At 41.7% G+C, this 22,597-nt stretch overlaps 1 protein-coding gene and 1 long non-coding RNA gene across 12 annotated transcripts in view; one reads left to right on the top strand and one right to left on the bottom strand.

The window, feature by feature from the left end:
• Positions 1-7,012, top strand: part of LOC138755194 (transcriptional activator GLI3-like) — a 469,347-nt gene extending 462,335 nt beyond the window's left edge. For all 9 annotated transcript variants that reach the window (XM_069920695.1, XM_069920694.1, XM_069920696.1 and 6 more), the window contains 2 exons: positions 263-590; positions 3,321-7,012. In XM_069920695.1, coding sequence (XP_069776796.1) covers positions 263-590; positions 3,321-5,686 — 2,694 coding nt within the window. In that variant the 3' untranslated portion in view covers positions 5,687-7,012. The remainder of the gene's footprint in view (positions 1-262; positions 591-3,320) is intronic.
• LOC138755196 (uncharacterized) overlaps positions 1-22,597 on the bottom strand; it is a 334,189-nt gene that overhangs the window by 30,590 nt on the left and 281,002 nt on the right. The window lies entirely within an intron of this gene.

Raw genomic sequence — 22,597 nt, 5'->3', positions numbered from 1 at the left:
CAGGTTTGTACAGGTATGTAATTTTCCTGGTTGTCACTAAGCCACTCAAGTCTCTTTCTTTCCTTAAAATAGTATAAAGTTCTCAAACTGCATCAAATAAAGCGATAAGACCTTTACTGTTTATAGATCAGTATAACATTAAAAATTTAATTTGATTTTACAATAAAAGGTGCAAGTTGTGCTGATCTTTTCCATATCATTGGACCCACTCATGCATTGTAAGCAAAAGCAATTGAACCACTTTTCTCCCTCCCTTTCACAGACATCTCAGCCAAGCCCTGGTGGTCAGTCTTCGTGCAGCAGTGAACCGTCCCCCTTCAGCAACCACTCCAACAGTGGGATCGAGCTTAATCTGAATAGCGGAGGCAGTATGGGAGATCTCAGTGCCACCGATGAGGCACCAATCATGGACTCTACAGTTTCTACAGCAACCACAGCATTGGGTCTGCAGGCCAGAAGGAATATGACAGGGACCAGATGGATGGAGCAGCTAAAGGTGGAAAGATTGAAGCAAGTCAATGGATTCCTTCCCAGAGTTAACACTGTTCCAGCTACCAAAAAAGTAGCTCTGCCTCCTCTTCCAGGAAATGGTAAGGAACAAACACAAGGTTTATAGCATTGCATTGAAAGACTTGTTAAAAGTGTAGAGATAACAGTCATATCTAGCAAAAATCAGAGGATGTTTAATTAAGTTTAAAATTAAATTAGTTAGAGGCAGGGGAGGAAGACATTATTTTTGGAAAGAGAAGCTTCCATTTATTAAAACTGGAAATAATTTAATTTCCATATCTTAATATTTCAAAAACTGAAATTTACAGTAATAAACAAATGTCAGATCATTGCACCATGCCTAGTCTGCAGACAGAAATTATATTTATGATTCATTGTATTTTGGTTTTATTTTGAACAATACCTTAAAAGAAATCAAGGCCCTGAGTTCAATTATAAGCTAGAACAGGAAAGTAAATCGCCAAGGAATTCTATCCAGTTACAAAGTGCTCTATCATAGCACATCATTTTCCAAATTGCTTTTCACTCAGTCCATGAATATTCCACACCATTAACCATAGGCTTTTTCAGGTGCCTTCTACGCTAAGAATGCGCCTGAAGAAGCCAAAGCGCCCTTTAAATTGCCGTTCAGGTGGCAGCGTTTAAAACGCAACGCTGGCCACTTGAAGGACACAGCCACACTCCGGCTCTTGCCCAGTGTCAGCTGTGATCAGCTGACCCTTAACATCCGCTTTCAGCCAGCTGCATTCAGGTGCCTGCGGGAGCCACTGAGCTGAGCTGATTATCCCTCTCGGAGGAGGGTTACGTAGCTCGCCTCAAGAGCGCCTCCTGCACATTCAGGTGGCCTCAAAACTGCCGCATACTGCCTAAACATGCGGCTTTACATGCGGGACAATTGGCCACCTGAAAGTGCCTCATGTAAAGGTCAGAGCTGGTGTGCGCGAATACACATTAATACCCAGACAATCAATGCACAATTAATCATCACACACTTGATGTTCTTTTGTGTCATTGTAACTTGTGTCCAGGCTTTGTTCTGTATAACACATGAGAAGCTTGCTTTAGTGAAACTAAATGGAAAGCTGCCTGATTGAGTTTCCAGCCTGTGGACTCAACTTTTGGATTCAATACCTTTTAATCACACTACCAACTTCCATGACCCCCACACTGCTACCCCATCTCCTTTGCTGCAGGCTTCCTTTAGGGTTTTTAGCACTTTCACCATTGCTATCCCCACTCCAAACCAAGGACGACCACTGGCTGCAGCTTTGACTCTTCCTCCAACCCTGGGCCTCTCTCCACTGTAAACTCTCTGTAACCCCAATATCTATTTTAACTTTTTGCATGAACTCTAAACTGGCAGAAAGAGTGAGAGGAAAGGCTTTTGTATATATGAAGTCAATTTTCCATTACTCCTCCACAAAGATTATCAACTGAACATCTCTTTCCCAGTGCGGGTCAATTTCTACACCCTAAAACAAATCTACTTCTAGTTTTATGCCTTATTGTTGTGCTGCTTGTGGAGTGCTACAAGAAGTCAATTAGTATCCTTGGACTGAGGTGAAGGGACCCATAACAATGATCCTTTCCCATAATTTCTGACTAACTGAAAAAAATTGCTTATAATGTTGCAAGTAGGCAGCTTTATGTCCTTCCTACCATGACTGTATTTCACCTGTACTGAGAGTTCTTGATGGTTATTCTGAATGTTGAAAATGCTATCAGGCAGGAATGATGTCCCTCAGCTTCACAGACATCAAATTGCTTTGGGAAAATGCTTCTCAAAGTTACTAGTGAATATCTTCCCAATTATAATTGGAAGTGCTGAGTGTTGGTGACTCAAAGAAAAGAGTTATGTTTTTTATAAATAAATAATATGATTGACAGATAGAATACTTCTATGCAAAAACCATTTGCAAGTTCTCCACATTACAATGCAGTTGTGTTAAATGGCAAAAGTTTGCTGTCCTGGCATTTCTTTGTGAAACAGAACATTTGAGTAAAGTGTACTAAAATAGTCAAAATTAAATTGCAATTGCTGTTTTGTTTAACTGCTTTTAGACTGGAAAGAATTTTACTGTGAGGCTAGGATTCCATCATCTCATTTAAGTCATTCAAAACTGTAAGATAAATGGGAAGTTTTCAAGATGATGTATATTTTTCCATGTTCTTTCACTTAAGTCAGAGATTTCTAAATCATGGTTCTCAAAGGCTCTTTTGTCCTATGGGTCTGTCAAGTCTGAGAAAGAATTAAAGAAAGAAAGTTGCAAGACTTCACTGCTGGCATGAAACCTTGCTTTTTTGTGGCATTGATCATAAAGTCAATTCCCTATGTAGTCTCCTCCCTGAAAAAATTATACATACCTCAGATCATGAATTGTGTGGCATTAAAAAGTGTTCAAGTTGGCATCCCCATACTACCGCAACATATAATATACCCTTAGAATATGCAGAGAAACTGTTCAAGTTGTTTAACCTGGTTGTCAAAGTCTTAGGAATGTTTCAAAATTTATTTCAAAATATTAATTCTGAGAGGGGAATATTGGGTAGAGGGAAAAATGCTGAATGTACACAAATCTAACTCTTGAAGTATAATTTTGTTTTAGAATTTGTGGATGAAAGAAATTAATTTTTAAACTACCTCATTTTGGTTTAATTATCTCTTGTAGAAGTTGTGGCTTTGCATATTTTTTAGTCATTCTCATTTTAAAATACAATTTCCATCTTAGTGTGCTTTGAAGTTTCTCCTGGTTAACTTTAAAGTTGTTTCAAGTTATAATTGCTAATTAAAATCTACCATTTAAACACAGGCTCTCAGCTGGACAGCTCTAGTGTTGGAGGATCCATGACTATCCTGCCAAACAGAAGTGAATTTTCAAATGCAGATGTCACCATGTTAAATAAGCTGAATGAGAGGCGTGACAGCACCACCAGTACCATTAGCTCTGCCTACATGAGCAGTCGCAGGTCTTCTGGCATTTCACCCTATCTTTCAAGTAGACGGTCCAGTGAGGTCTCCCAGGCTGAAGGCCGACCAAACAACCTGAGTGTTACAGATTCATATGATCCCATCTCAACAGATGCATCAAGGCGGTCAAGTGAGGCTAGCCAATGTGGTGGCTTACCTGGACTACTGAGCCTCACTCCAGCACAGCATTATAGGCTGAAAGCCAAATACGCTGCAGCCACAGGTGGACCACCACCAACTCCATTGCCAAATATGGAGCGGATGAGTTTAAAGGCTAGGATGGCACTTTTAGGTGACTACAGAGATACGGAAGTATTTTCTTTGCCTCAACTAAATGCTTCTCGAAGGTGCAGTGATGGGGCATCTAATGGATGTGGCAGGAGGCCTCTGTTAATTAATGACATGCCCGGCAATGGAATAAGAAGAGCTAGTGATCCTGTGAGAACTGTGGCAGAATCATTCTCTGCAGCTCCGGCACACCGTTATAACAGTCTTAACAATGTTAGTCATGTCCCTGTACATCCCTCAATGGAACGTCGTAATTTCAGTCTTCAAAACTACACTCGTTCTGATGGCAACATCCATCGGAATGTTTACTCTCCTTGCCCTCCCAGTATCAGTGAGAATGTTGTCCAGGAGGCCATTGCTATGGAGACGTATGACCACATTGATGAGGATATCTTACCAGATGATGTAGTTCAGTACATTAGCTCACAAAGTAATAAAGTGGCTGGTCGCCTACAAAATGAAATGAATATGTCAAGTCAGGACATATATGACCACCTGCCAAATGTGCCATCCAGTGAAATTCAGGAAGATCACATTGTTGCCATGCCTTCTTTTGACCAGTCTCAGTCTGCAATCCAGCAGTTCCACAGTCCACAAGTGAATTCTGAAACAAATAAAGATGATCTGCCAATCCAATGGAATGAAGTAAGCTCAGGAAGTGTTGACATGTCACCTCAAAAGCAAAAGTACAGGCAACGAGCTGTAGGTAGTGCACAACATAGTCGGATGCTTGGATTGTTTACTAACATAACAAATCATCAACAAAACCTTCCAATAGTTCAGCAGAATGCATTTGCATGTCAGCCAAATGGTTATCAACAGTGTATGGAGGTGGCTCCACATAGTGTTCCGCAGAACATTAAGATTACAGGTGCCCAAATACACAAAGGTCATCTGCATAACCAGCCCCTCAACAGACAGGTGTTCATTTCTGCAAACGGGGAGTTCCCTTACACTGCAAATGTACCAAACCAAGAGTTGGAGTCAGAGAGCTTGCAAGTCAGTGACGGTCAAGAAGCATCCATATATTCTTCAGTGGCAACACGGCATCAAGCAACAAAGGTGACCAATGGGATACAAAACAGAAATATGATGGTGCAGAATTTCATTCAGTGTCAACAAGTTGTGAATCAGCAATCGATGGAAGGGTTACATTTCCATGGTGTGAATGGCTCTGCACAGGGAAATATCAGTAATTCAGACATTATTGGATTGAGTAACCAACCATCTCAAGCTGCTGTATATCTGGGGCTTCAAGATTCCCAACCAATTTCTCATCATCCAAGAAATCAACAGTTTGGATCGCATGCATCAAAAGATCATCAAATGTATGCAAATCATAATGCCAATAAGCAGCCAAGTGCACCAACGAATCGAGTACCCCATCAACAAAGCAATTTCAGTAACATTAACCAAATGTACAGGATGGCCAGTATTAAGACAGAGATTCAAGAGCAACCACAGCCCCTGCGCAGTTCATGTTCCAATGTGCAGCATTACAATCAGCAAGGTTATATCCAGAACTCTACCTTCAAACAGCAAGCCATGAAAACTGTCATATTCACTGGTCAGGAGACGAACTGCCAGCTGCAGCAGGCTGGCCATTCTAAGTCTTCCAAGCTGCTTTCTCCAGGTTCTAATCAAGTGACTAGCACCGTTGATGGCAATAGCCTAGATACTGTACAGATTGACTTTGATGCAATCCTAGATGATGAAGACAACGGCAGTTTAATTTCAGGAGCCCTGAGTCCAAGCATTCTGCAAAATCTCTCCCAGACTTCTTCCCGCCTCAATACCCCACGCATGTCTCTCACATTCCACAGCATGCCTGTGAGCACTACAAACATGGCCATTGGTGACATGACCTCCTTGCTGACTTCACTTGCAGAAGAAAGCAAATTCTTAACAGTTATGCCATGAAGATCCAGTTCATGGGCAGGGTGTTTTTTCACCACCTATGTACTTTTAAAACCATTTAATCCCAACTAAGGGATGCATTCCATTAAATCCCTGATATAGGATGAAAGGTGTCTGAATTTGGGTGTCCCCATACACCATGCTTGGGAGAATGTGTCTTCCGCTGCAGTGACATTTTGAAATTGAACAGCATCAGTATTTTAAGTTCATGTTTGTTTCTTTTTCTCTCTTTACTGAATAAAGAGCTAAAGTAAATGTTTAATATGCATGTTTAGAACAATAAATAAGGCCAAACATAAGCACTGTACCCTGTAGTTAACGTAATGACCGCAAGTCTTGTGTATTTTGTCTGATGTCAACATTTTCACAAAGGACATTTCACTTTAGGGTAAATTTTAATGAGTGACTGCTCTTGCGAAACTATTGACGGATATGGCTTGTATCTCAATCAAAGCCAAGAAAAGTCTTTGACTCCGGTAGGTCTTCTAGTTGATATTTTGTTGACCTACAGAAGTTTTAGATGATGTGAAGGCTTTGTAGCCAGGATGCTTGAGTATCCTTCATTAACTGTTGAATGGAACACTTTTACTGTTTCAGTTCTTTTATTTGATTTTTTTTGGGGGTTTGGTTTTGTTTAACCTTTTTGTCAGGAGAGCCATACAGAGACCAGTACTGGTTTTAGAACATTTATTTTAGTGTATGTTGGCTCTGTAGTGCTATATGCTTTCTAAAGTAGATGTGATCATTTCTAGGATAGCATAGTAAACTAGAACATATTGGTTGTGCTTCAGAAAAAGCAGCATGTTATTTGCTGGATGTTTATAAGGTATGTGCCTTATTTTTGTGTCAGTACACATAGGGACCAACAATACTGCCAACATTTTGACTTGATAGCTGTGCGTGATGTTAAGCGATTAGCACTCTTTTGTTTAGTATTTCCTGTTTGAAATGTCACATGGGCAGCTTAGGACTTGTGCATTAAAGCTTGATGGCTTTATGATTTAAATACCTTTACCGTTCTAGTTCACCTTGTAAAATACACGTTGGACTTTCGATACTTTTCTTTTTTTTTAGATTTTGTTTTGGTGAAAGTATTGATAAAATGTAATCCTCTGAATGTAAATATCTTCATGTAGAACCAGAACAGCCGTTCTGAATTTCATTGGTGTTGGCACGTTAAACACCACCAAGACTTCATGCGGCGTTCACTCAGACCCAATCCTGTAGCAGTGTATGTAAACATTGTACTTCTTCGCTTTAAGAACGACTTAGCTGTTGTGCAACAAAAGAACAAAAGTTTGTACAATTTTAATAAACCTCTCATTCTTATTTTTTTCTTAAGTCTTTTTGTCAGTCGCAGTTTTAAATTTTGATATCCACACTAAACAGGAGCAGATTTTGCTAAGAACTTTCAAGTTGAAGTTTTCACCTTGCATATTGATGACTTAAAATGGGTTGGTTAGCATGAACAATTGAAGACTGATGGACATCTAAAGTAATTTTCCTGGTTGACCTGCTACTGCACTTCTGAAGTATTCCGTTGGTTGTAATGCATCAAGTGAAAAGTGACTTACAGTAAAGGTCCAAAAATCCGGATGCCAGAAATCCAAATCATGCGAGAATCTGGATTCTTGAAATTTAGTGGGCATTTATATCTGACTTGCATGAGTAAGCACCACAGATGCACAGCGGCAATGAGCAAACACGCTTAAAATAGGTAATCTCTATCAGAGTGAAGGAGAAATAACAACAGCACATATCCAAAGCTGGAGAATCATCAACATTATGAAGGATAACCATGTATCAAGAAATCAAAGCTGTCCTACGGAGCTTCTCTGAGCAGTTGTAACTCAGCTGGTATGTCTGCAACTTCATCTCAAGGCTTTACAGGCTAGCTCCATTAATTTGTAAATCACAAATTATTGTAGACACTGGTTGAAGTAAAAACACAAAATGCTAAAGAAACTCAGCTGGTCAAACAGTGTCCTTTATGTAGTAAAGGTAAAAATATATAACTGACGCCTTTCATCAAAATGTGAAAGAATGTTGGCAAGCGCCTGAACAAAAGGATGGGGTCAAAGGCAGGAGATGATGATTGATGATTGGAGGAACAACACCTTATTTTCCATCTGGATACTCTCTAGCCAGATGGCATTAACATCAACCTCTGCTTTCTGCTGACCTACTCTCCCTTTTTCCCCTCCCCCTTTCTAGGTTTTCCTGTTCTCTCCCCCCTCCCTTCCCCCTCCACCCACCTCCCCTTGATCGCTGCTATCTCCCCATCCCCCCTTCATCTTTTTGTTTGGATGCCCACCAAGACTTTTTCAATCCTTGACGAAAGGCTCGTCTGAAATGTCAGTTCTATATTTTTAACTTTGCTACATAAAGGACACTGACCTGCTGAGCTTCTCTAGCATTTTGTGTTTTTACTCGCTCCATTAATTTGTTCATGGCAAGTAAAACAAAAATGGGCTTTAATTCTTTTAGTCCCTGATTCTTTCAGATAGCTACAAAATGCTAAATTAATCAGAGAGCTTTCAGCTGACTAACATTTTCTTTCTTGTAATATTCAACTTCATCAACTTTGCTCCCACTATCAGGCAGGAGTGCCACAGAAACAGGTACTTGACTAGGATAACTTTCCCCCCTCATCCCCATCGGATGCCAAGAACATGGAGCCCAGCTGTAACACAAAACATGTTCTGTATTCAAGCTGTAACATTGGTCATTGAATGTCTGCTGGACATCTTCATCAACTAATTGACCACACTTCGCTTAATGAGTCCATTCTCTTTTTTTTTGCTGTTTGTACCAGCGTCTGGTGACATGACTTGGTTCCTTCTTAACAGTACTGCCAGATTTCAAATTTAAAAACTTGCTTTAACAGGACAACATGAAAATAGCTGTTACCTCCTCCATTTAAAATAAGAGATTCACCAATGGTACACATTCAAAAACCTTCAAACTAATGGTTGACCACAAAAAAAATCACCAGGCACAATCTGGTACTTGACCTGAGTGACAAGGCTCTAGTCTTCCTGCTTCCACGGGATATATGGAGAAGCTCAGTCACTTGAAAGAACATGAGGAACAGCCAGAGCAGGATCAGATCATTGTCTGCATTCTGAAAGGCTGTCCTTTCAGAACTTTTTCTAGTTGGTATCACAACCATTCACGCTACTTCTCCTGAAGATGTTGAACCTTGAGTTTGAACTGCAACTGGGCCCCCCCATCCATACAAACCAACAATTTATACTACTTTCTCTGCTTGTTACCAGAAACCTCAAAGGGGTTTTCTTGGGTCAACTGGAATTTGCACAGGTGAGAAGTTAGATTTTACTGATTCCAAGCTAATAACTAACAAATTGTAATACAAGTGCCCAATGTACTTCAAAGAAAAGTATTACTGTATTACAAGTAACTGAGTACAAATCGTGTACCATTTAACACCATATTGTTGCTCTGTTGTAAACACAGTTTGATGAAAAGAAATCTTGGAGATTCTTCCACTACAGCTGCAAAGATGAAAGTTTGTATTTCAAAGCCTGTAACTACTGAAGTGGGCACTGTTGTACATTGTATTTTGGTGTTAAGGGTGCTAATTATAGTTTCTTGTTTGAATCATCAATACACATTAAAGTACCAAGTAAGCCATCTGGCGAATTGCTCACACATGCTAAAAGTGTGCAAAGAACTGCAGATTGTGTCATAAATCTTTGTTCAATGCTGAATTGATGTCAGAGCTGCCAAATTTAACCACAGCAGTACAAATACAGTTCTGCCCACAACTCAATGGCTGATGAGGTTCTGACTTCAACTCTACATTCCCATCCACCCCCATTAACTTTTCTCCACTACCCCCCCCCCCCCACCCCCATCTTATTCAAAATCTTTTTCTGTGTTAACATTTTTAAAGACTTGGCTTTACAGTCCACCGAGGAAGAGAGATCCAAAGACACAGAACCTTCTTGAGAGGAAAATATTCCCTCATCTTTGCCTCAAATTAAACTCCTGATTTTCAAACAGTGAGATCTTAGTTTCAATTTTCCCACAAGAGGAAATATCCCTTCCATACCCAACTCTTCAAAAACCCTGAAAATCTTAAACATTTCAATCAAATAATCTCTCACTCATCTAAACTCCAGCATGACAATAAGTGTTCACAGTGAAGCCCGGGGAAGGCTGGACTGTTTTTGGCCCTCAATTTTTTTTACAATTTATGTTGTTGACATTGAAATGTTAATTGTTATGTTTGATGATTGTAAAAAGTAGGAAGGTAAGTAGTAAAGAGGACATGTTAGGGAAACAGATTATTGGAGTAGGCAAAGTTTTGGCAAATGGAATATAATGTGAAAATACTAATTTTGGCAGGGAAAAAACAGCACGGTATCTAACTTGGCAATTGAAACTTCAATGCCTTTGACATAAATTGTTAAAAAATGTTGAGGACCAAAAGCAGTTCAACCTTGCCAGGATGAACACTTATTGTCAGAGGGTAATGCAGAGCTGCAGAAGCATGTTGGTGGAGGACCTTTGTCTTGCAGATGTGTTTGCAACATCTATCCTCCCATAATTGAATTGACATTGTTTGGGAGTTCAAATTGTAAGTAGGTGCAAATGCATGAATTACCTGAATCAGATCTACTGAGCTTTGGATGAACTTGGTACTTGAATGCAATTGCCCTTGGTTGAATAATTTCCCATTAGATATAAACCCTGACAGTAGCAGGCTTATTGGTGATGAGGTGCAACATTACAGTGAAAAGGATTGAGAAAGGAGTTGGGGCAGTGAAACTGCTTTGCTCGGCACTGATCTTCACTGAGATGAGTTCTGTTTGAAATCAAGGCACAATTGTTTCTAGGTCAAAGGGTATTGCAGCTGGGTGTCTGATTCAATGATCTATCATGCTGGAAAGGATGGGCTTCAGAGCAATGTGTAAGTTTGGAACTGGAGTTTACCATACTCCTGTACATCATTGAAAAGGTACAGAAGGGATTTACCAGGAAGCTACCTGGATTAAAGAGCATGAAGGAAGAGGAGACATTGGACAAACTTTGTTTGTTTTCTCTGCATCTGATAAAAGTCTATGATATAATGAGAGCCATGGATACAGTTGATGGTCAGAATATTTCTCCTAGGGTAAAAATATCAAATTCAAGAGGACACAACTTTGAGATGAAAGGGGTAAGGTTTAAAGGAGAGGAGGCAAAGTTTTTTATATAGAGAATGGTAAGTGCCTTGAACTGGCTGCCGGAGTAGTGGTGGAAGAAGATGTAGTAGTAGTGTTTCAGATGTGGTTATACATATTAAATTCAATTTAGCATCATATTTGGCACAGACATCATGGGCCATAGGGCCCATTCCTGAGCAGTACTGTTCCATGTTCTCTATCTGGTTGGTGTTTAGACAGGCCCAGCAATACCCAAACATCTTAATGTACGTGTAGTTGTACAGTTGCTGGTGTTACGAGCCCTGAGAACCCCAAAACCCAAGAGCAATAGATATTCACCAAGACAAATAGTTTCTTAAACAAAAGTTGCTTTTAATTATCTTTAAATATGAAAATAGAATCACACTTTAACTTATCGCAATTGACTTAACTAACATAATTTAACCCCCTTCTAATTCTAAGCACACTTGTATGCAATGTGTGTGTAAGTTCAGAAAAGTTCTTTGGTTCACAGTCCAATCTCACTTCTCATCTCTCCAAGTCATTGGTTGCAGGCAATTCTTATACTGTGGACAGAATTTAACATTTATAAAGTTCACCAGGCTTTGGTGCTTGAAAGGTAAATGGTTACAGCTCAGGAAGGTTCTTGTTGGTTTTCAGAGAGAGATTTGTTGTTCCAGTACATCTACAACTGATGTACTTCCATCAGTTACTTCAGTGTCTTGCTGACAAAACTTGCCCCTTCAGGGTTCTCCAGATGATAACCTCTTTCTTTCAGGTCACCTTTTTGTTTCTCTTATTCCATTAGACAGCCAGTCCTCTTCTCTTGCATGAACCACAAGGGCTTTGACCAGGCAATCTTCCAAAATGGGGCTTTCCACAAATTTGCCAGTTTGTCCTGTTCCAGTCCCAGCTGCACTTGCTGGCTGTAACACTGTTGAACTGATCTCTCTCTCTCAGAGAGAAAGCCTGTTTGACTCTCTCTGCTTGCAAAACCACGTGACCCTCTTAGAACAACAAGTTCTCTTCCAGACAATCTGCAGCTCCAACAAGATCTTTCATCTGTTGCCTTTTGTGAACAACAATCCATTAGGGAAGTCTCTTGAACACTCTTCAAAGCTCTTGCAAAAGCTGTGGAGCCGATATGTCTAGCATGGGGCAGAGCTCCAATATTTTAAATAAGATCTGTTTTAAAGTGTTTGCATATGACCTACTCTAACAAACCTTTCCCAATTTATCTCCCAAAAACATCTATATACTGTCAAATTGGATCATCAAAGTTGCTGTATAATGCAGGTGGGTTAGAATGAGTGAATTTTTTATGATCAACAGTTGTTGCAATGTTTCCTCTGACATCCACCTCAAAATCCCCCACTGGTCTGACTCTGAAGTTTTGGCCACCTAATACTGTATGTGCATATTCAGGTATTACTTAGTTAACATTGCCATTTCCCTCAAGGTTTTTAATCTGAAAAATGTGAGTTCCATGTTGAAATCTGTGAAAGGTTCCTGCGCCCTCTTCTGTACAGGAAGAAATTGCTTTGAGAAAAATGTAATAAATATTGTAATATTCTACGTTAGTTACTCACAGAACTGCAGATATATTGTTAATTACATTGTTGTTATAATTATGCTTTGTAGCTGACAATAACTTGAACTCTTGGCATAATAGTAAAACAGTCAACATGTTATAATTGTTACCAGTGAATTGCAGAACTTTTTGGCATAAAAGGAGATCATTAGTCCACTAATCTATAATGGCTCAAAGTCGAGCAATATACACTAGTGCACTAGTGCAATTATACACTAGTCCCTGCAAATTGTTTTTTCTTTAAGTGTCTGTCCAAATATTAACAACACAGTTTAATTTTGTTTCTTTCACACTTGCACCTAGGGAGTTCTAATTAATAGCTGCTCTCTGGTTAGGCTTTTCCTTCCATCCCCTCGTGCTTTGCTGTAAAGTTAACATCTGTTCTGCTTAGCCCTTGAACCATCTATCTCTGGGATTAGCTTTCCCTTTATTCTCTCCAAACTAGTCAGATCTTGTATATTTCTATCAACCTTCTTTAGTCAAAGGACTTAGTCTAGAAAAAAATATTTTAATTGCATTACGGTAAAAGAAAAGTATTGTGGAATGAAATAACTGGTCAATAATAAAGTGGATAGTGCCACATAATAAAATAAAAGGATGAAACCTTACGGGTACAGCTCAAAATCTCATTGGAAACATTTTAAAGATACCTAAAATAGCTCAAACTTGAGTCTGCTGATGCTAATCTGTTCAGCTACAGAGATGTAACAGCATAGTACCATCATCGTGTAGTTGTGTTAATATTTTTTGATGATTTGCTCTTTCGAGAGTATGCCACATCCTGCTAAGATTCAGGTTTTGGTTACTCTGATACTTTATGGAGAAAAGAAATCCACTCCTGAGAACATGAGAATGAGCAGATTTTGTGCATGAAACAATTAAGACATCATAATTACTGTAAATAATACCAAAGCCCCTGTCTGATGCAGGGCCTCGTATCCTAAAAGTGACTATCTTTTTTACCCTACTGAGGCTGTTTCATAGAATCCCTCTGAACTCCTCCAGGAGTTCGTTTTTTGCTCCAGATTCCAGAACTGCACTGCACAAATGCTCATTTTTTATGTTGTTTGAATGTATTTTTCTACCTAATATATTGATTTATAATTGAATTGCCACAAATTTAATGATCCAAATAGAGATGGGGCTGCAGAGTTGATTGGTGCACTGGGAAGACTTCCTCAAGTTATTCTTCCACAGCAGAACATTTTCAACAATTGTAAATCAAGTTGTTGATGAATTCGAAAATGATTGGCAATGATTCACATAAACATGATACTTGTGAAGAATTGTGGCATTATTTCATGTTCAGAAAATGGGGTTGGTAGAAAAGACAAACACACATTTCTGATGATACTTGTTTTGTTCCAGATGCCTGAAGTGCCTTTATGACTGGACTCCAGAAAGTATTCTGCCAATTACTAATATTTACAGCTACGTTTACAGACATGAGATCCTGAGGATAACTCCTGTGATGTTGTACGTAGGAAAAAGAAGGAAAGTAGGTGAAATTTTGAGAGTACAGAGTTTGCATGTTTCTGTAAGGATTAAAGGCAAGGTTAGCAGGCATAGGGAACCTTCAGTTTCGAAATATATTGCAGATCTGGTTCAGAAGAAGAGAGGTGTATAACAGGTATAGGCAACATGGAGCAAGTGAGGTACTTGAGGAGCATACAAAATGCAGGAAAAACCTCAAGAAAGAAATCAGGAAGGCTAAATGAAGGACTAAGGTTGCTTTGGCAGGCAAAGTGAAGGAAAATCCTAAGGGTTTCTACAGATATATTAAGAGCAAAAGGATAGTGAGGGAAAAACTTGGTCCCTTTGAAGATTAATTGGCTTTGGAGCCAAAAGAGATGGGGGAAATCTTAAAATGTTTTTTTCATCAGGAAACTGGCACAGATTTGCGGGAAGTAAGAAAAACAAACTGAGGTTATGGATCCTATATAGGTTAAAAAGGAGGAGTTGCTTGCTGTCGAAAAACTAAATAAGGGTGGAATAATCCCCAGGACCTGACAAGATATTCCCTCAGGCCTTGATGGAGACTAGTGTAGAAATTGCAGGGGCTTTGGCAGAAATATTTAAAATGATCTTAGCCAAGAGTGTGGTGCTTGAGGATTGGAAGGTAGCTCGCATTGTTTCCTTATTTAAAAAAGGCTCCAAAAGTAACACTGGAAATTATTCTTCACAATGCACATTGGTTCACCAACATGAGATCCCATCTGCACATGTGCAGCCATTACATCCGTTGACTTGCAAGGAATGCTCATGTTTCTGGTGTGGGAGCGAAAAAACACTGAATCAATGTGGAATCGTAGTAGAGCGACCCAAAAAAGCACTAAAATAGTGGGCCTGCAGGAGCAGAGCCCTGAGGGAGATAGCAGGAGAGTGATCCACAAAAATGGAGTCAAACCCCCGAACAAGCCCTCTGGAGAAAGAGGTGAACAGTAAAAATTCTGGGACTGCCGGTGGGAGGTTCCCTGGTCCCAATGAGGGGAGACCCCAATGTAGCCCTCCAGAGGTGGAGGTGTATCAGAAAAGGTCTGGGTCCTAATGAGGGGCTGGGGAAAAGACAGAGTGGCAAGAGTCCAAGGAGAAAGGCCTCCAAGAAGAGCCCCCATAGTACTTTGTTAGTGCCAAAAATCCAACGGGCCTGCTGGGGTGCAGTGTCCCAGCTGAGGAGCAACAAGACTGATCTACTTCCATTGGGGGTGGGATCAGGTGGCAGTGGCCTACCTTGATTGAAGGTGGGGCCCAAGCCTGGCTGCATTGGCCTGGCTTCATTGAAGTTGGGGTCGGTAAACAATAGCAGCAATGCTGAACTACCTCCACTGGGGGTGGGATCAGGCGACCGAGATCTACCTTCGCTGAAGTTGGGGTCTCAAAAAGCTAGCAGTGATACCATTAAGCCACTGCATGAGGTGATTGGACCTCAGTACACTGAGTGGCAGCAAAGGGAGCACAAGAGCAGGTAGGACCTTATTCAAACCTAACATATCACGTAGCGAAGCCGCCCACTTGATGGGCGAGAATAACCACCAGAAAAAGCCCAAGGAAGGGTATGGTCTTTGTACGACGGGCAACTGCTCGATCGGGGTCTGAGAGTAAGGCCTGCAAGAGAGTAGAGGCCTCGACCAGCGATGAAATTGTAAGTCATCTGGACAAATTGGAGGAACTGGTGACGGCCTTGGTGAGCAGGTTTCCTACACCTTCAAAGCAGGGGGAGGATATTTATGATTATGCATGGAAAGATGATGAAGGGCCGGTAATGGAGGCCGAGTCACCTAAATCCCCATTCATTGTTCAGTTCAGCCAAGATGAAAGCCATATATCGACTATTCATTGTATGCATATGGAGAAGATGAAAGGTATGTGTGTTGGATTGTTTAAAAAGATACGTTGTATGTACAAAACATATTAGACTAAATGAGAAATACCTCTTTACATGTTATAAAAAGCCACATCAGCGGGCTACCTTCCAGATGTTGGCCGGATGGCTGTGGGAGGTCATGAGAGTGGCTGGAGTGGATATTTCTCAGTTTGGGTCCCATTCAACTAGAGTGGCAGCAACCTTGGCAGCCAATAGGGATATCTTCCGCCAGGCGGGATGGAGTAATGAGAGAACCTTTAATAGGTTTTACAACAAACATTTAAATTCAGAGGGACAGAGTTTCACGGCTTCCATCCTACACGCAGCAGATTGAATAAGGCTGCGGAAGTGGGTCCCATTGAACTGATTAAGATCTGTTGGCCCACCCGAAGGGGATAACCCACTGAGCTACAAACTCTCACGTTGGCGAACCAACATACATTGCAAAGAATAATGGAACATTAAATGAGCACTTACCTGTGCAAAGTTTGATGATTATTATTCAAGAAATGGGAGTTGGTGAGTCAACATGTCCACTTCTCCCTCCCCTATTTTTTTTGTTTATGAATTAAGATGTTTGGTTGTAATAAATATGTTCAGTCATAAATATGTTATTGTTGGTTCATCTAGTTGAGCTCATTTAAGTTCAGTGGTTTCTCCCCTCCGGACTGTAAATGAATGACTGCGCATGCACAGATGGGATCTCACATTGACTCACCACCTCCCATAGCTTGAATAATGATCATCAAACTTTACACTGGTAAGTGCTCATTTAATGTTCCATTCTAGACCAGTGAGTAGTAGGTAAATTATAGGAAGGTGTTCTAAGAGATTGGATATACAATTTGGATAGCCAGGAACAGATTAGGGATAGTCAACTGTCTTTGTGCATGGTAATTCATGTTTAACCAATCTTATAAAGTTTTTTGAGGAGATTACCATGAAAGTTGTTGAAGGAAAGGCTGTGGATGTTGTATACATAGACTATAGTAAGGCCTTTGATAAGGCCCCACATAGGAGGTTAGTCAGAAAGGTTCAGGTGCGAGGTATTCATGGTGAAGTAGTGAACTAGATATGACAATGGCTGGACAGGAGAAGCCAGAGAGTAGTGGTGGGTGATTGCTTCTCAAACTGGAGGCCTGTGACTAGTGGTGTGCCTCAGGGATCAGTGCTGGGACCATTGTTGTTTGTCATCTATTATTGATGATCTGAATGATGATGTGGTAAATTGGATCAGCAAGTTTGCAGCTGACATTAAGATTGGAGGTATTGTGAACAGTGAAGAAGGTTTTCAAAGCTGGCAGAGGGATCTGGACCAGTTGGAAAAATGAAGGATAGAATTTAATGCAGTCAAGTGTGAGGTGTTGCATTTTTGAAGGACAAACCAAGAGAGGACATAAAGGGTAAATAGTAGGGCTCTGAGAAGTGTAGTAGAACAGAGGGATCTGGGAACACAGATACATAATTCCCTGAAAGTGGCATCACAGGTGGATGGGGTTGTAAAGAGACCTTTTAGTATATTGGCCTTCATAGATCAAAGTATTGAGTAGTGGAGTTGGGATGTTATGGTAAATTTGTATAAGACATTGGTGAGGACAAATTTGGAGTATTCTGTGCAGTTTTGGTCACCTAACTATTGGAAAGATATCAATAAGATAGAAAGAGTGCAGAGAAGATTTACTAGGATGTTGCCCAGACTTGAGGAACTGAGTTACAAAAGGAAAGATTAAACAGGTTAGGACTTTATTCCATGGAGTGTAGAAAAATGAAGGAGATTTGATGAGGGGGATGGACAGAGTAAATGAAGATGGGCATTTTCCACTGAGGGTAGGTGAGGTACAAATCAGAGGACATGAGTTAAGGGTGAAAGGGGAAAAGTTAAGGGGACATGATGGGCTACTTCTTCACACAGAGAGAAGTGGGAGTGTGGCATGAACTGCCAGCTTAAGTGGTGATTGCAGGCATAATTTTAACATTTAAGAAAAATTTGGACAGGTACCTGGATGGGTGAGGTATGAAGGGCTATGGACTAGGTGCAGGTCAGTGGGACTAGGCAAAAAAAGGTTTAGCACAGACTAGAAGGGGCCTTTTTTCTATGCTGTAATGTTCTATACTTCTATGGTTCCATGGAGGGGTTGAGTAACGACATTCATATCAGCCAAATTAAAGATGTTAAATCTTTGGCACCCTGTAAGACATCTTGTGGTATTCATGGGCTACCAGATGTCATTCACCATGAATCTATCACAGCAAGGTTCTGTATGACTGACTTCCATTAATATATTGCTTAAATCACAAAAGTCTATGGCTTTAACTTATTACACATGCATTTTAGCAATACTTCAATCCAAGTGACCATTCTGTCTGTGCATATGGGAACCAAAGGTGAATGGTGAATCTTCCCATGACTGCTTCAAATTTAGAGTGGCACAGTGAGCATAGTTGCTGGCTCAAAGTGCTAGAGATCCAGGTTCAGTTCTGATATCAGATGCTGTTCAGTTCCAGTTCAAGTTTCTTGTCATGTGTACTGAGGTACAGTGAAGAGATTTGTCTTGTGTGCTAGTCATCTAATTGACCCATCCACAAGTATAGCAAATAAAATGCACTACATGGCTCAGCGTTACAGAGAGAAATCAATTAGAATGGAGCAAGGACAACATTATTTTACTGATGTGAAGTTCATTTATGAGTCTGTTAGCAGTAGAAAGGAAATGGGGTCTGAGGTGTTTCAACATTCTCCCTGTTAACACCTGGGGTAACCCCAGGTGGTCTAGTTTACTCCCACATCTCAAAGATGGCTGGATTAGTAGGTAAATTGCCACTGTAAATTGCTCATAGTATTTAGGTAAGTGGTGAAATCTGGAGAGAGCTAATGAGAATAAAAAAGTTCATCTCAAAGTAGTGTAAGTGTTTGTTGGTCAGATTGGACTCGGTGGGACAAAAAGCCTGTTTCTGTTTAAAGCACAAAAATGCTGGAGAAATTTGACAGGGCACGCAGCGTACTTTATGGCAAACATATATAACCAACATATTGGACTTGACCCCTTCATCAAGATGTGCGCAAAAAGCAGACAGGGTCCTGAATAAAATTGTGGGGGGTAGGGCAAGGGGTCACAGGTGGATATGGGGGAGAGCATAGAATAGAAAAAAAGATGGGGAGGGGGTAGCTCTGAATGGAGAGGGAAGGAAATGGGCAGCTGGAGGAAGGGAGAAAGAAAAATAGGGAAAAGAAAGACAGAGGAGGGGCCCAACAGAAATTGAAGAAGACAATGTTAATCCCATCTGGTTGGAATATTATGTGTTGTTCCTCCAATACGTGGGTAGCTTCATTTTGGCAGTGCATGAGGCCATGTTCAGACGTGCCAGCGTGCGAGTGGGACTGGGAGGTCCCTTCTATTGCAGCAAACAGAGTGAAGGTGCTCAACAAAACAATCTCCCAGTCTCTCTGATGTAGAGGAGGCCACAACAAGAGCACCGGATGCACTAGATGACTCCTGTGGATTTACAAGTCAAGAGATGCTTTGAAGTTTGGGGCCCCAAATTGTGGTGAAGGAGGAGGTATGGACACAAGTCTAGCATTTTCTGTTGTCACAGGGCTAGGTACCAAGGGGGCGATTAATGTGAAGGGATGAGTGAATGAGGGAGTCACGAAGAGGACAGTCCCTTCGGAAGGCAGAGAGGGGAGGAGAGGCAAAGATGCGGGATTACATAATAGGTGATGGAAATTGCAGGGGATAATATGTTGGATGCAGAGGCTGGTGGGGTAAGTATGCAAGGACAAGGGGAATCCTGACCTTGTTTCGCATGGGGGTGGAGAGGGCCAGGGAGATGTGTGGGAAATAGAGGAGATGTGGGTGTAATGGAGGATTAAAACCATGTACTCAGATGCTTTTTGCTTATGTGGAACTGACGACACTGGGTCCACACGCAGGTCACCTTACTTTCAGAACTAGCAGATGTAATTAAACTCAGCCATGGGGACTTATCTGAAGATACACTTTGAAATGGAATTCCACCGTGAGGCCCAGGGAAAGCAGTTGTCAAATACGACACTCTGAAATTGACGTATTGGTCACAACCTGTCTTGCTCAAGAAGTTTTAATGAGTCCTTGTATCTACGAGATAAACCAGGATATCATAGCATCCTGCTCCATAATAATTAATCTTCTAAATTGTAGAATAGTATGCTCAGCTTTGATTTTGACTGACAAATGTTAGAGGGAGTGGGTGCATGATTAATTGTTTTTGGGGTATAAAAGTCTGTGGTCCTGCTGCTGAAGTTTAGACTCTCCGAGGGGTGGGAACACCCCTTGTCAAGAAGGAAGAACAGCCAGAGTCCGAGCAACGTCCCGGTCGGGGGAGGTGGAGAAGCTGCTACCAGCGCCCTGACAACCTACTACAAGTGTGCAGTTGTTGCCTCGCTTCGGCAGTTGGGACCAGTCCAAGCGTTGATAAGTATAGTTGGGAAGGGCTTGCATATTGTAGTGTGAAATCAGCTTTTGAATTAGTAATAAACATTTGTATAAACTGAACTGCTCTCGGTGTGTGTGTCTATTTTCTTTCGGTAGCTAAAACACTGTGACCAATCTAAAATGAACAAAATGAGAGGTATAAGTTTACCCAAGACAATTGGCGCTGCGAGCAGGGTTGGTCTCAAGATGTTTCGCCGAAAGAAAGAGGTGAGCCCTGAGCAGTTCTTGATTCCTGGATGGACTTCCAAAGACGATGGGTTTGGCATGTTGGCCAATACCCTGTCTTTGTTGGGACCACCCATTAGTTGGGATGAGAAGTTAGACTCATCAAGTGCACCTCTGGGAGAGCGGGTTGCCACTCTCCTTCGAGAAAGTAAATTTCCTGATAAAAAGGGAATGCTGACGAATGGTTTTTGGTTGCTGGCCACAGCATTACGCCACTCCGTTCAGCGTGAAGCAGAATTAATTCAAAGAGAAGTAGAATCTCAGTGCAAAAGAAAGCAATTAGAGGAGGAGCTAGAAGTCCTGCGACAATGCTGTTCCATGATGAGCGAGATTGTTCGTACCAGTCAGGACAGAGCCAAAGAATGGGAAGATAAGCATGTCCAAATGATTTGCCGTAATATTAAACTCCGGCAGCAGCTCTGTGCAGATAAGGAAAGGCATGGAGTAGAACCCGATCCATATCGTATTCATGCCATGATAAGGAATGGTGACGATCCTGATGTAATTGAGGATTGGGATGGGAATATCTGGAATGACAATGGTAATAATGCAGATACTCCTCAGCATGTGTCTAACATACTACCCTCTCCATCTGCTGTTCATGCCCGCCCTATAAGGCAGCAGATTTCCCAAACAGACAGAAGGGGGGATGATGTAAGGGTAGAGATGGAAGGGATAGATACCCCGGTTTCCCATGTGGACCCAGGGGAAAATACCCAAACCCCTGCTTATGCTCTATGGCCTACTCCCTCTGTTGGATGGCCTCCACCTCCTCCCCTAGACTGGGTGGAGGACCCTGTGAGCCAAAGTGGGAACAGGGGTCGGAAGGAGTCAATGATCCGTGATTTCTCTGTAAAAGAGCTGGCTGCCATTGGAGATCGATTTAGGCAAAAAGCAGGGGAACATCATCCCCAGCTGCTGAGTCCTCCTGGCCCAGCTGTGCTTTCTGCTCCCACTGCTGCTTCTATCGAGCTGGCTTCTCCTGCTCCAGTTACTCATGATGAGGTAAAACAATGGGTTAAACAGGCTCTTAAAGATAACAATAGCATGTGGTCCTGGAAGCCCCCGAACCCTTCTGAAGCCTGAAGGTGTGGGCAGGATTCCCGTGTCTACTCCATCGAGACACGGCGCACACACGGGGATCCGCGGCCCTACATACCGTTAACAATCCACTGGGGTGGGGGTAATGATCGCCAATACTTGGCTTTGGTCGACACCGGTGCAGAGCACTCGGTGATTCCTGGTAATCCAGACCTCTGGACTGGACCGGCCTTTCGAATAGAGGGGTTGGGAGGAGCGGTCACCCTGGCAAAGGAAATAAAAGTCTGTGCCATGGTGGGTGATAGCCCTTCCCCTGTCTGGTTACATGCCCTGGTGGCTGCTACTGACGAGTGTATCCTGGGTATTAATATGTTGGCCGGTATGGCCCTTAATACTAGCCAAGGGGGATTTGAATTTGGAATTCGAACTATTACAAAAAAACTAGTAGTGGGTCAGGCTAAGTGGGATCCTGTGATGGTGCCAGCCCCCATGAAACCAGTGTGCATTCCACAATATCATCTCCCTGGGGGGCAGGAAGAGATTACTGCCACCATCGATGCTCTGCAAGAAGAAGGGGTAGTGAGGCCCGCAACGTCGCCCTTTAATAGCCCTGTTTGGCCGGTCCAGAAGCCGGACGGCTCCTGGAGAATGACAGTTGATTATCGTTTTTTGAACAAACATGCCCCACCACTTGCTTCAGCAGTTCCGGACATTGTCACTCTTATTGAAAACATTGCTACTGGGAACTCAGGAACATGGTATGCTGTCATTGATCTCGCTAAGGCCTTCTTCAGTATTCTTATAGCTGAGGACTCACAGGATCAGTTCGCCTTTACCTGGAAGGGGCGCCAGTATACCTTCACCCACCTTCCAGTATCGCCTTCCCTCTCAATTCACCATTATATTGATGATGTGGCCTCCTGGAGCCTCTGGCAGAAACAAGAGGGTCGCCGAGTCCCACTAGGATTCTGGTCACGTACCATGCCTGAGGCTGCCACTCGTTATTCTGTTTTTGAACAACAGTTACTAGCCTGTTACTGGGCCCTGCTA

The sequence above is a fragment of the Narcine bancroftii genome, chromosome 2 (genome assembly GCF_036971445.1).
Source record: "Narcine bancroftii isolate sNarBan1 chromosome 2, sNarBan1.hap1, whole genome shotgun sequence".
Lineage (NCBI taxonomy): Eukaryota > Metazoa > Chordata > Chondrichthyes > Torpediniformes > Narcinidae > Narcine > Narcine bancroftii.
This window is presented reverse-complemented; position numbering and strand designations above follow the sequence as displayed.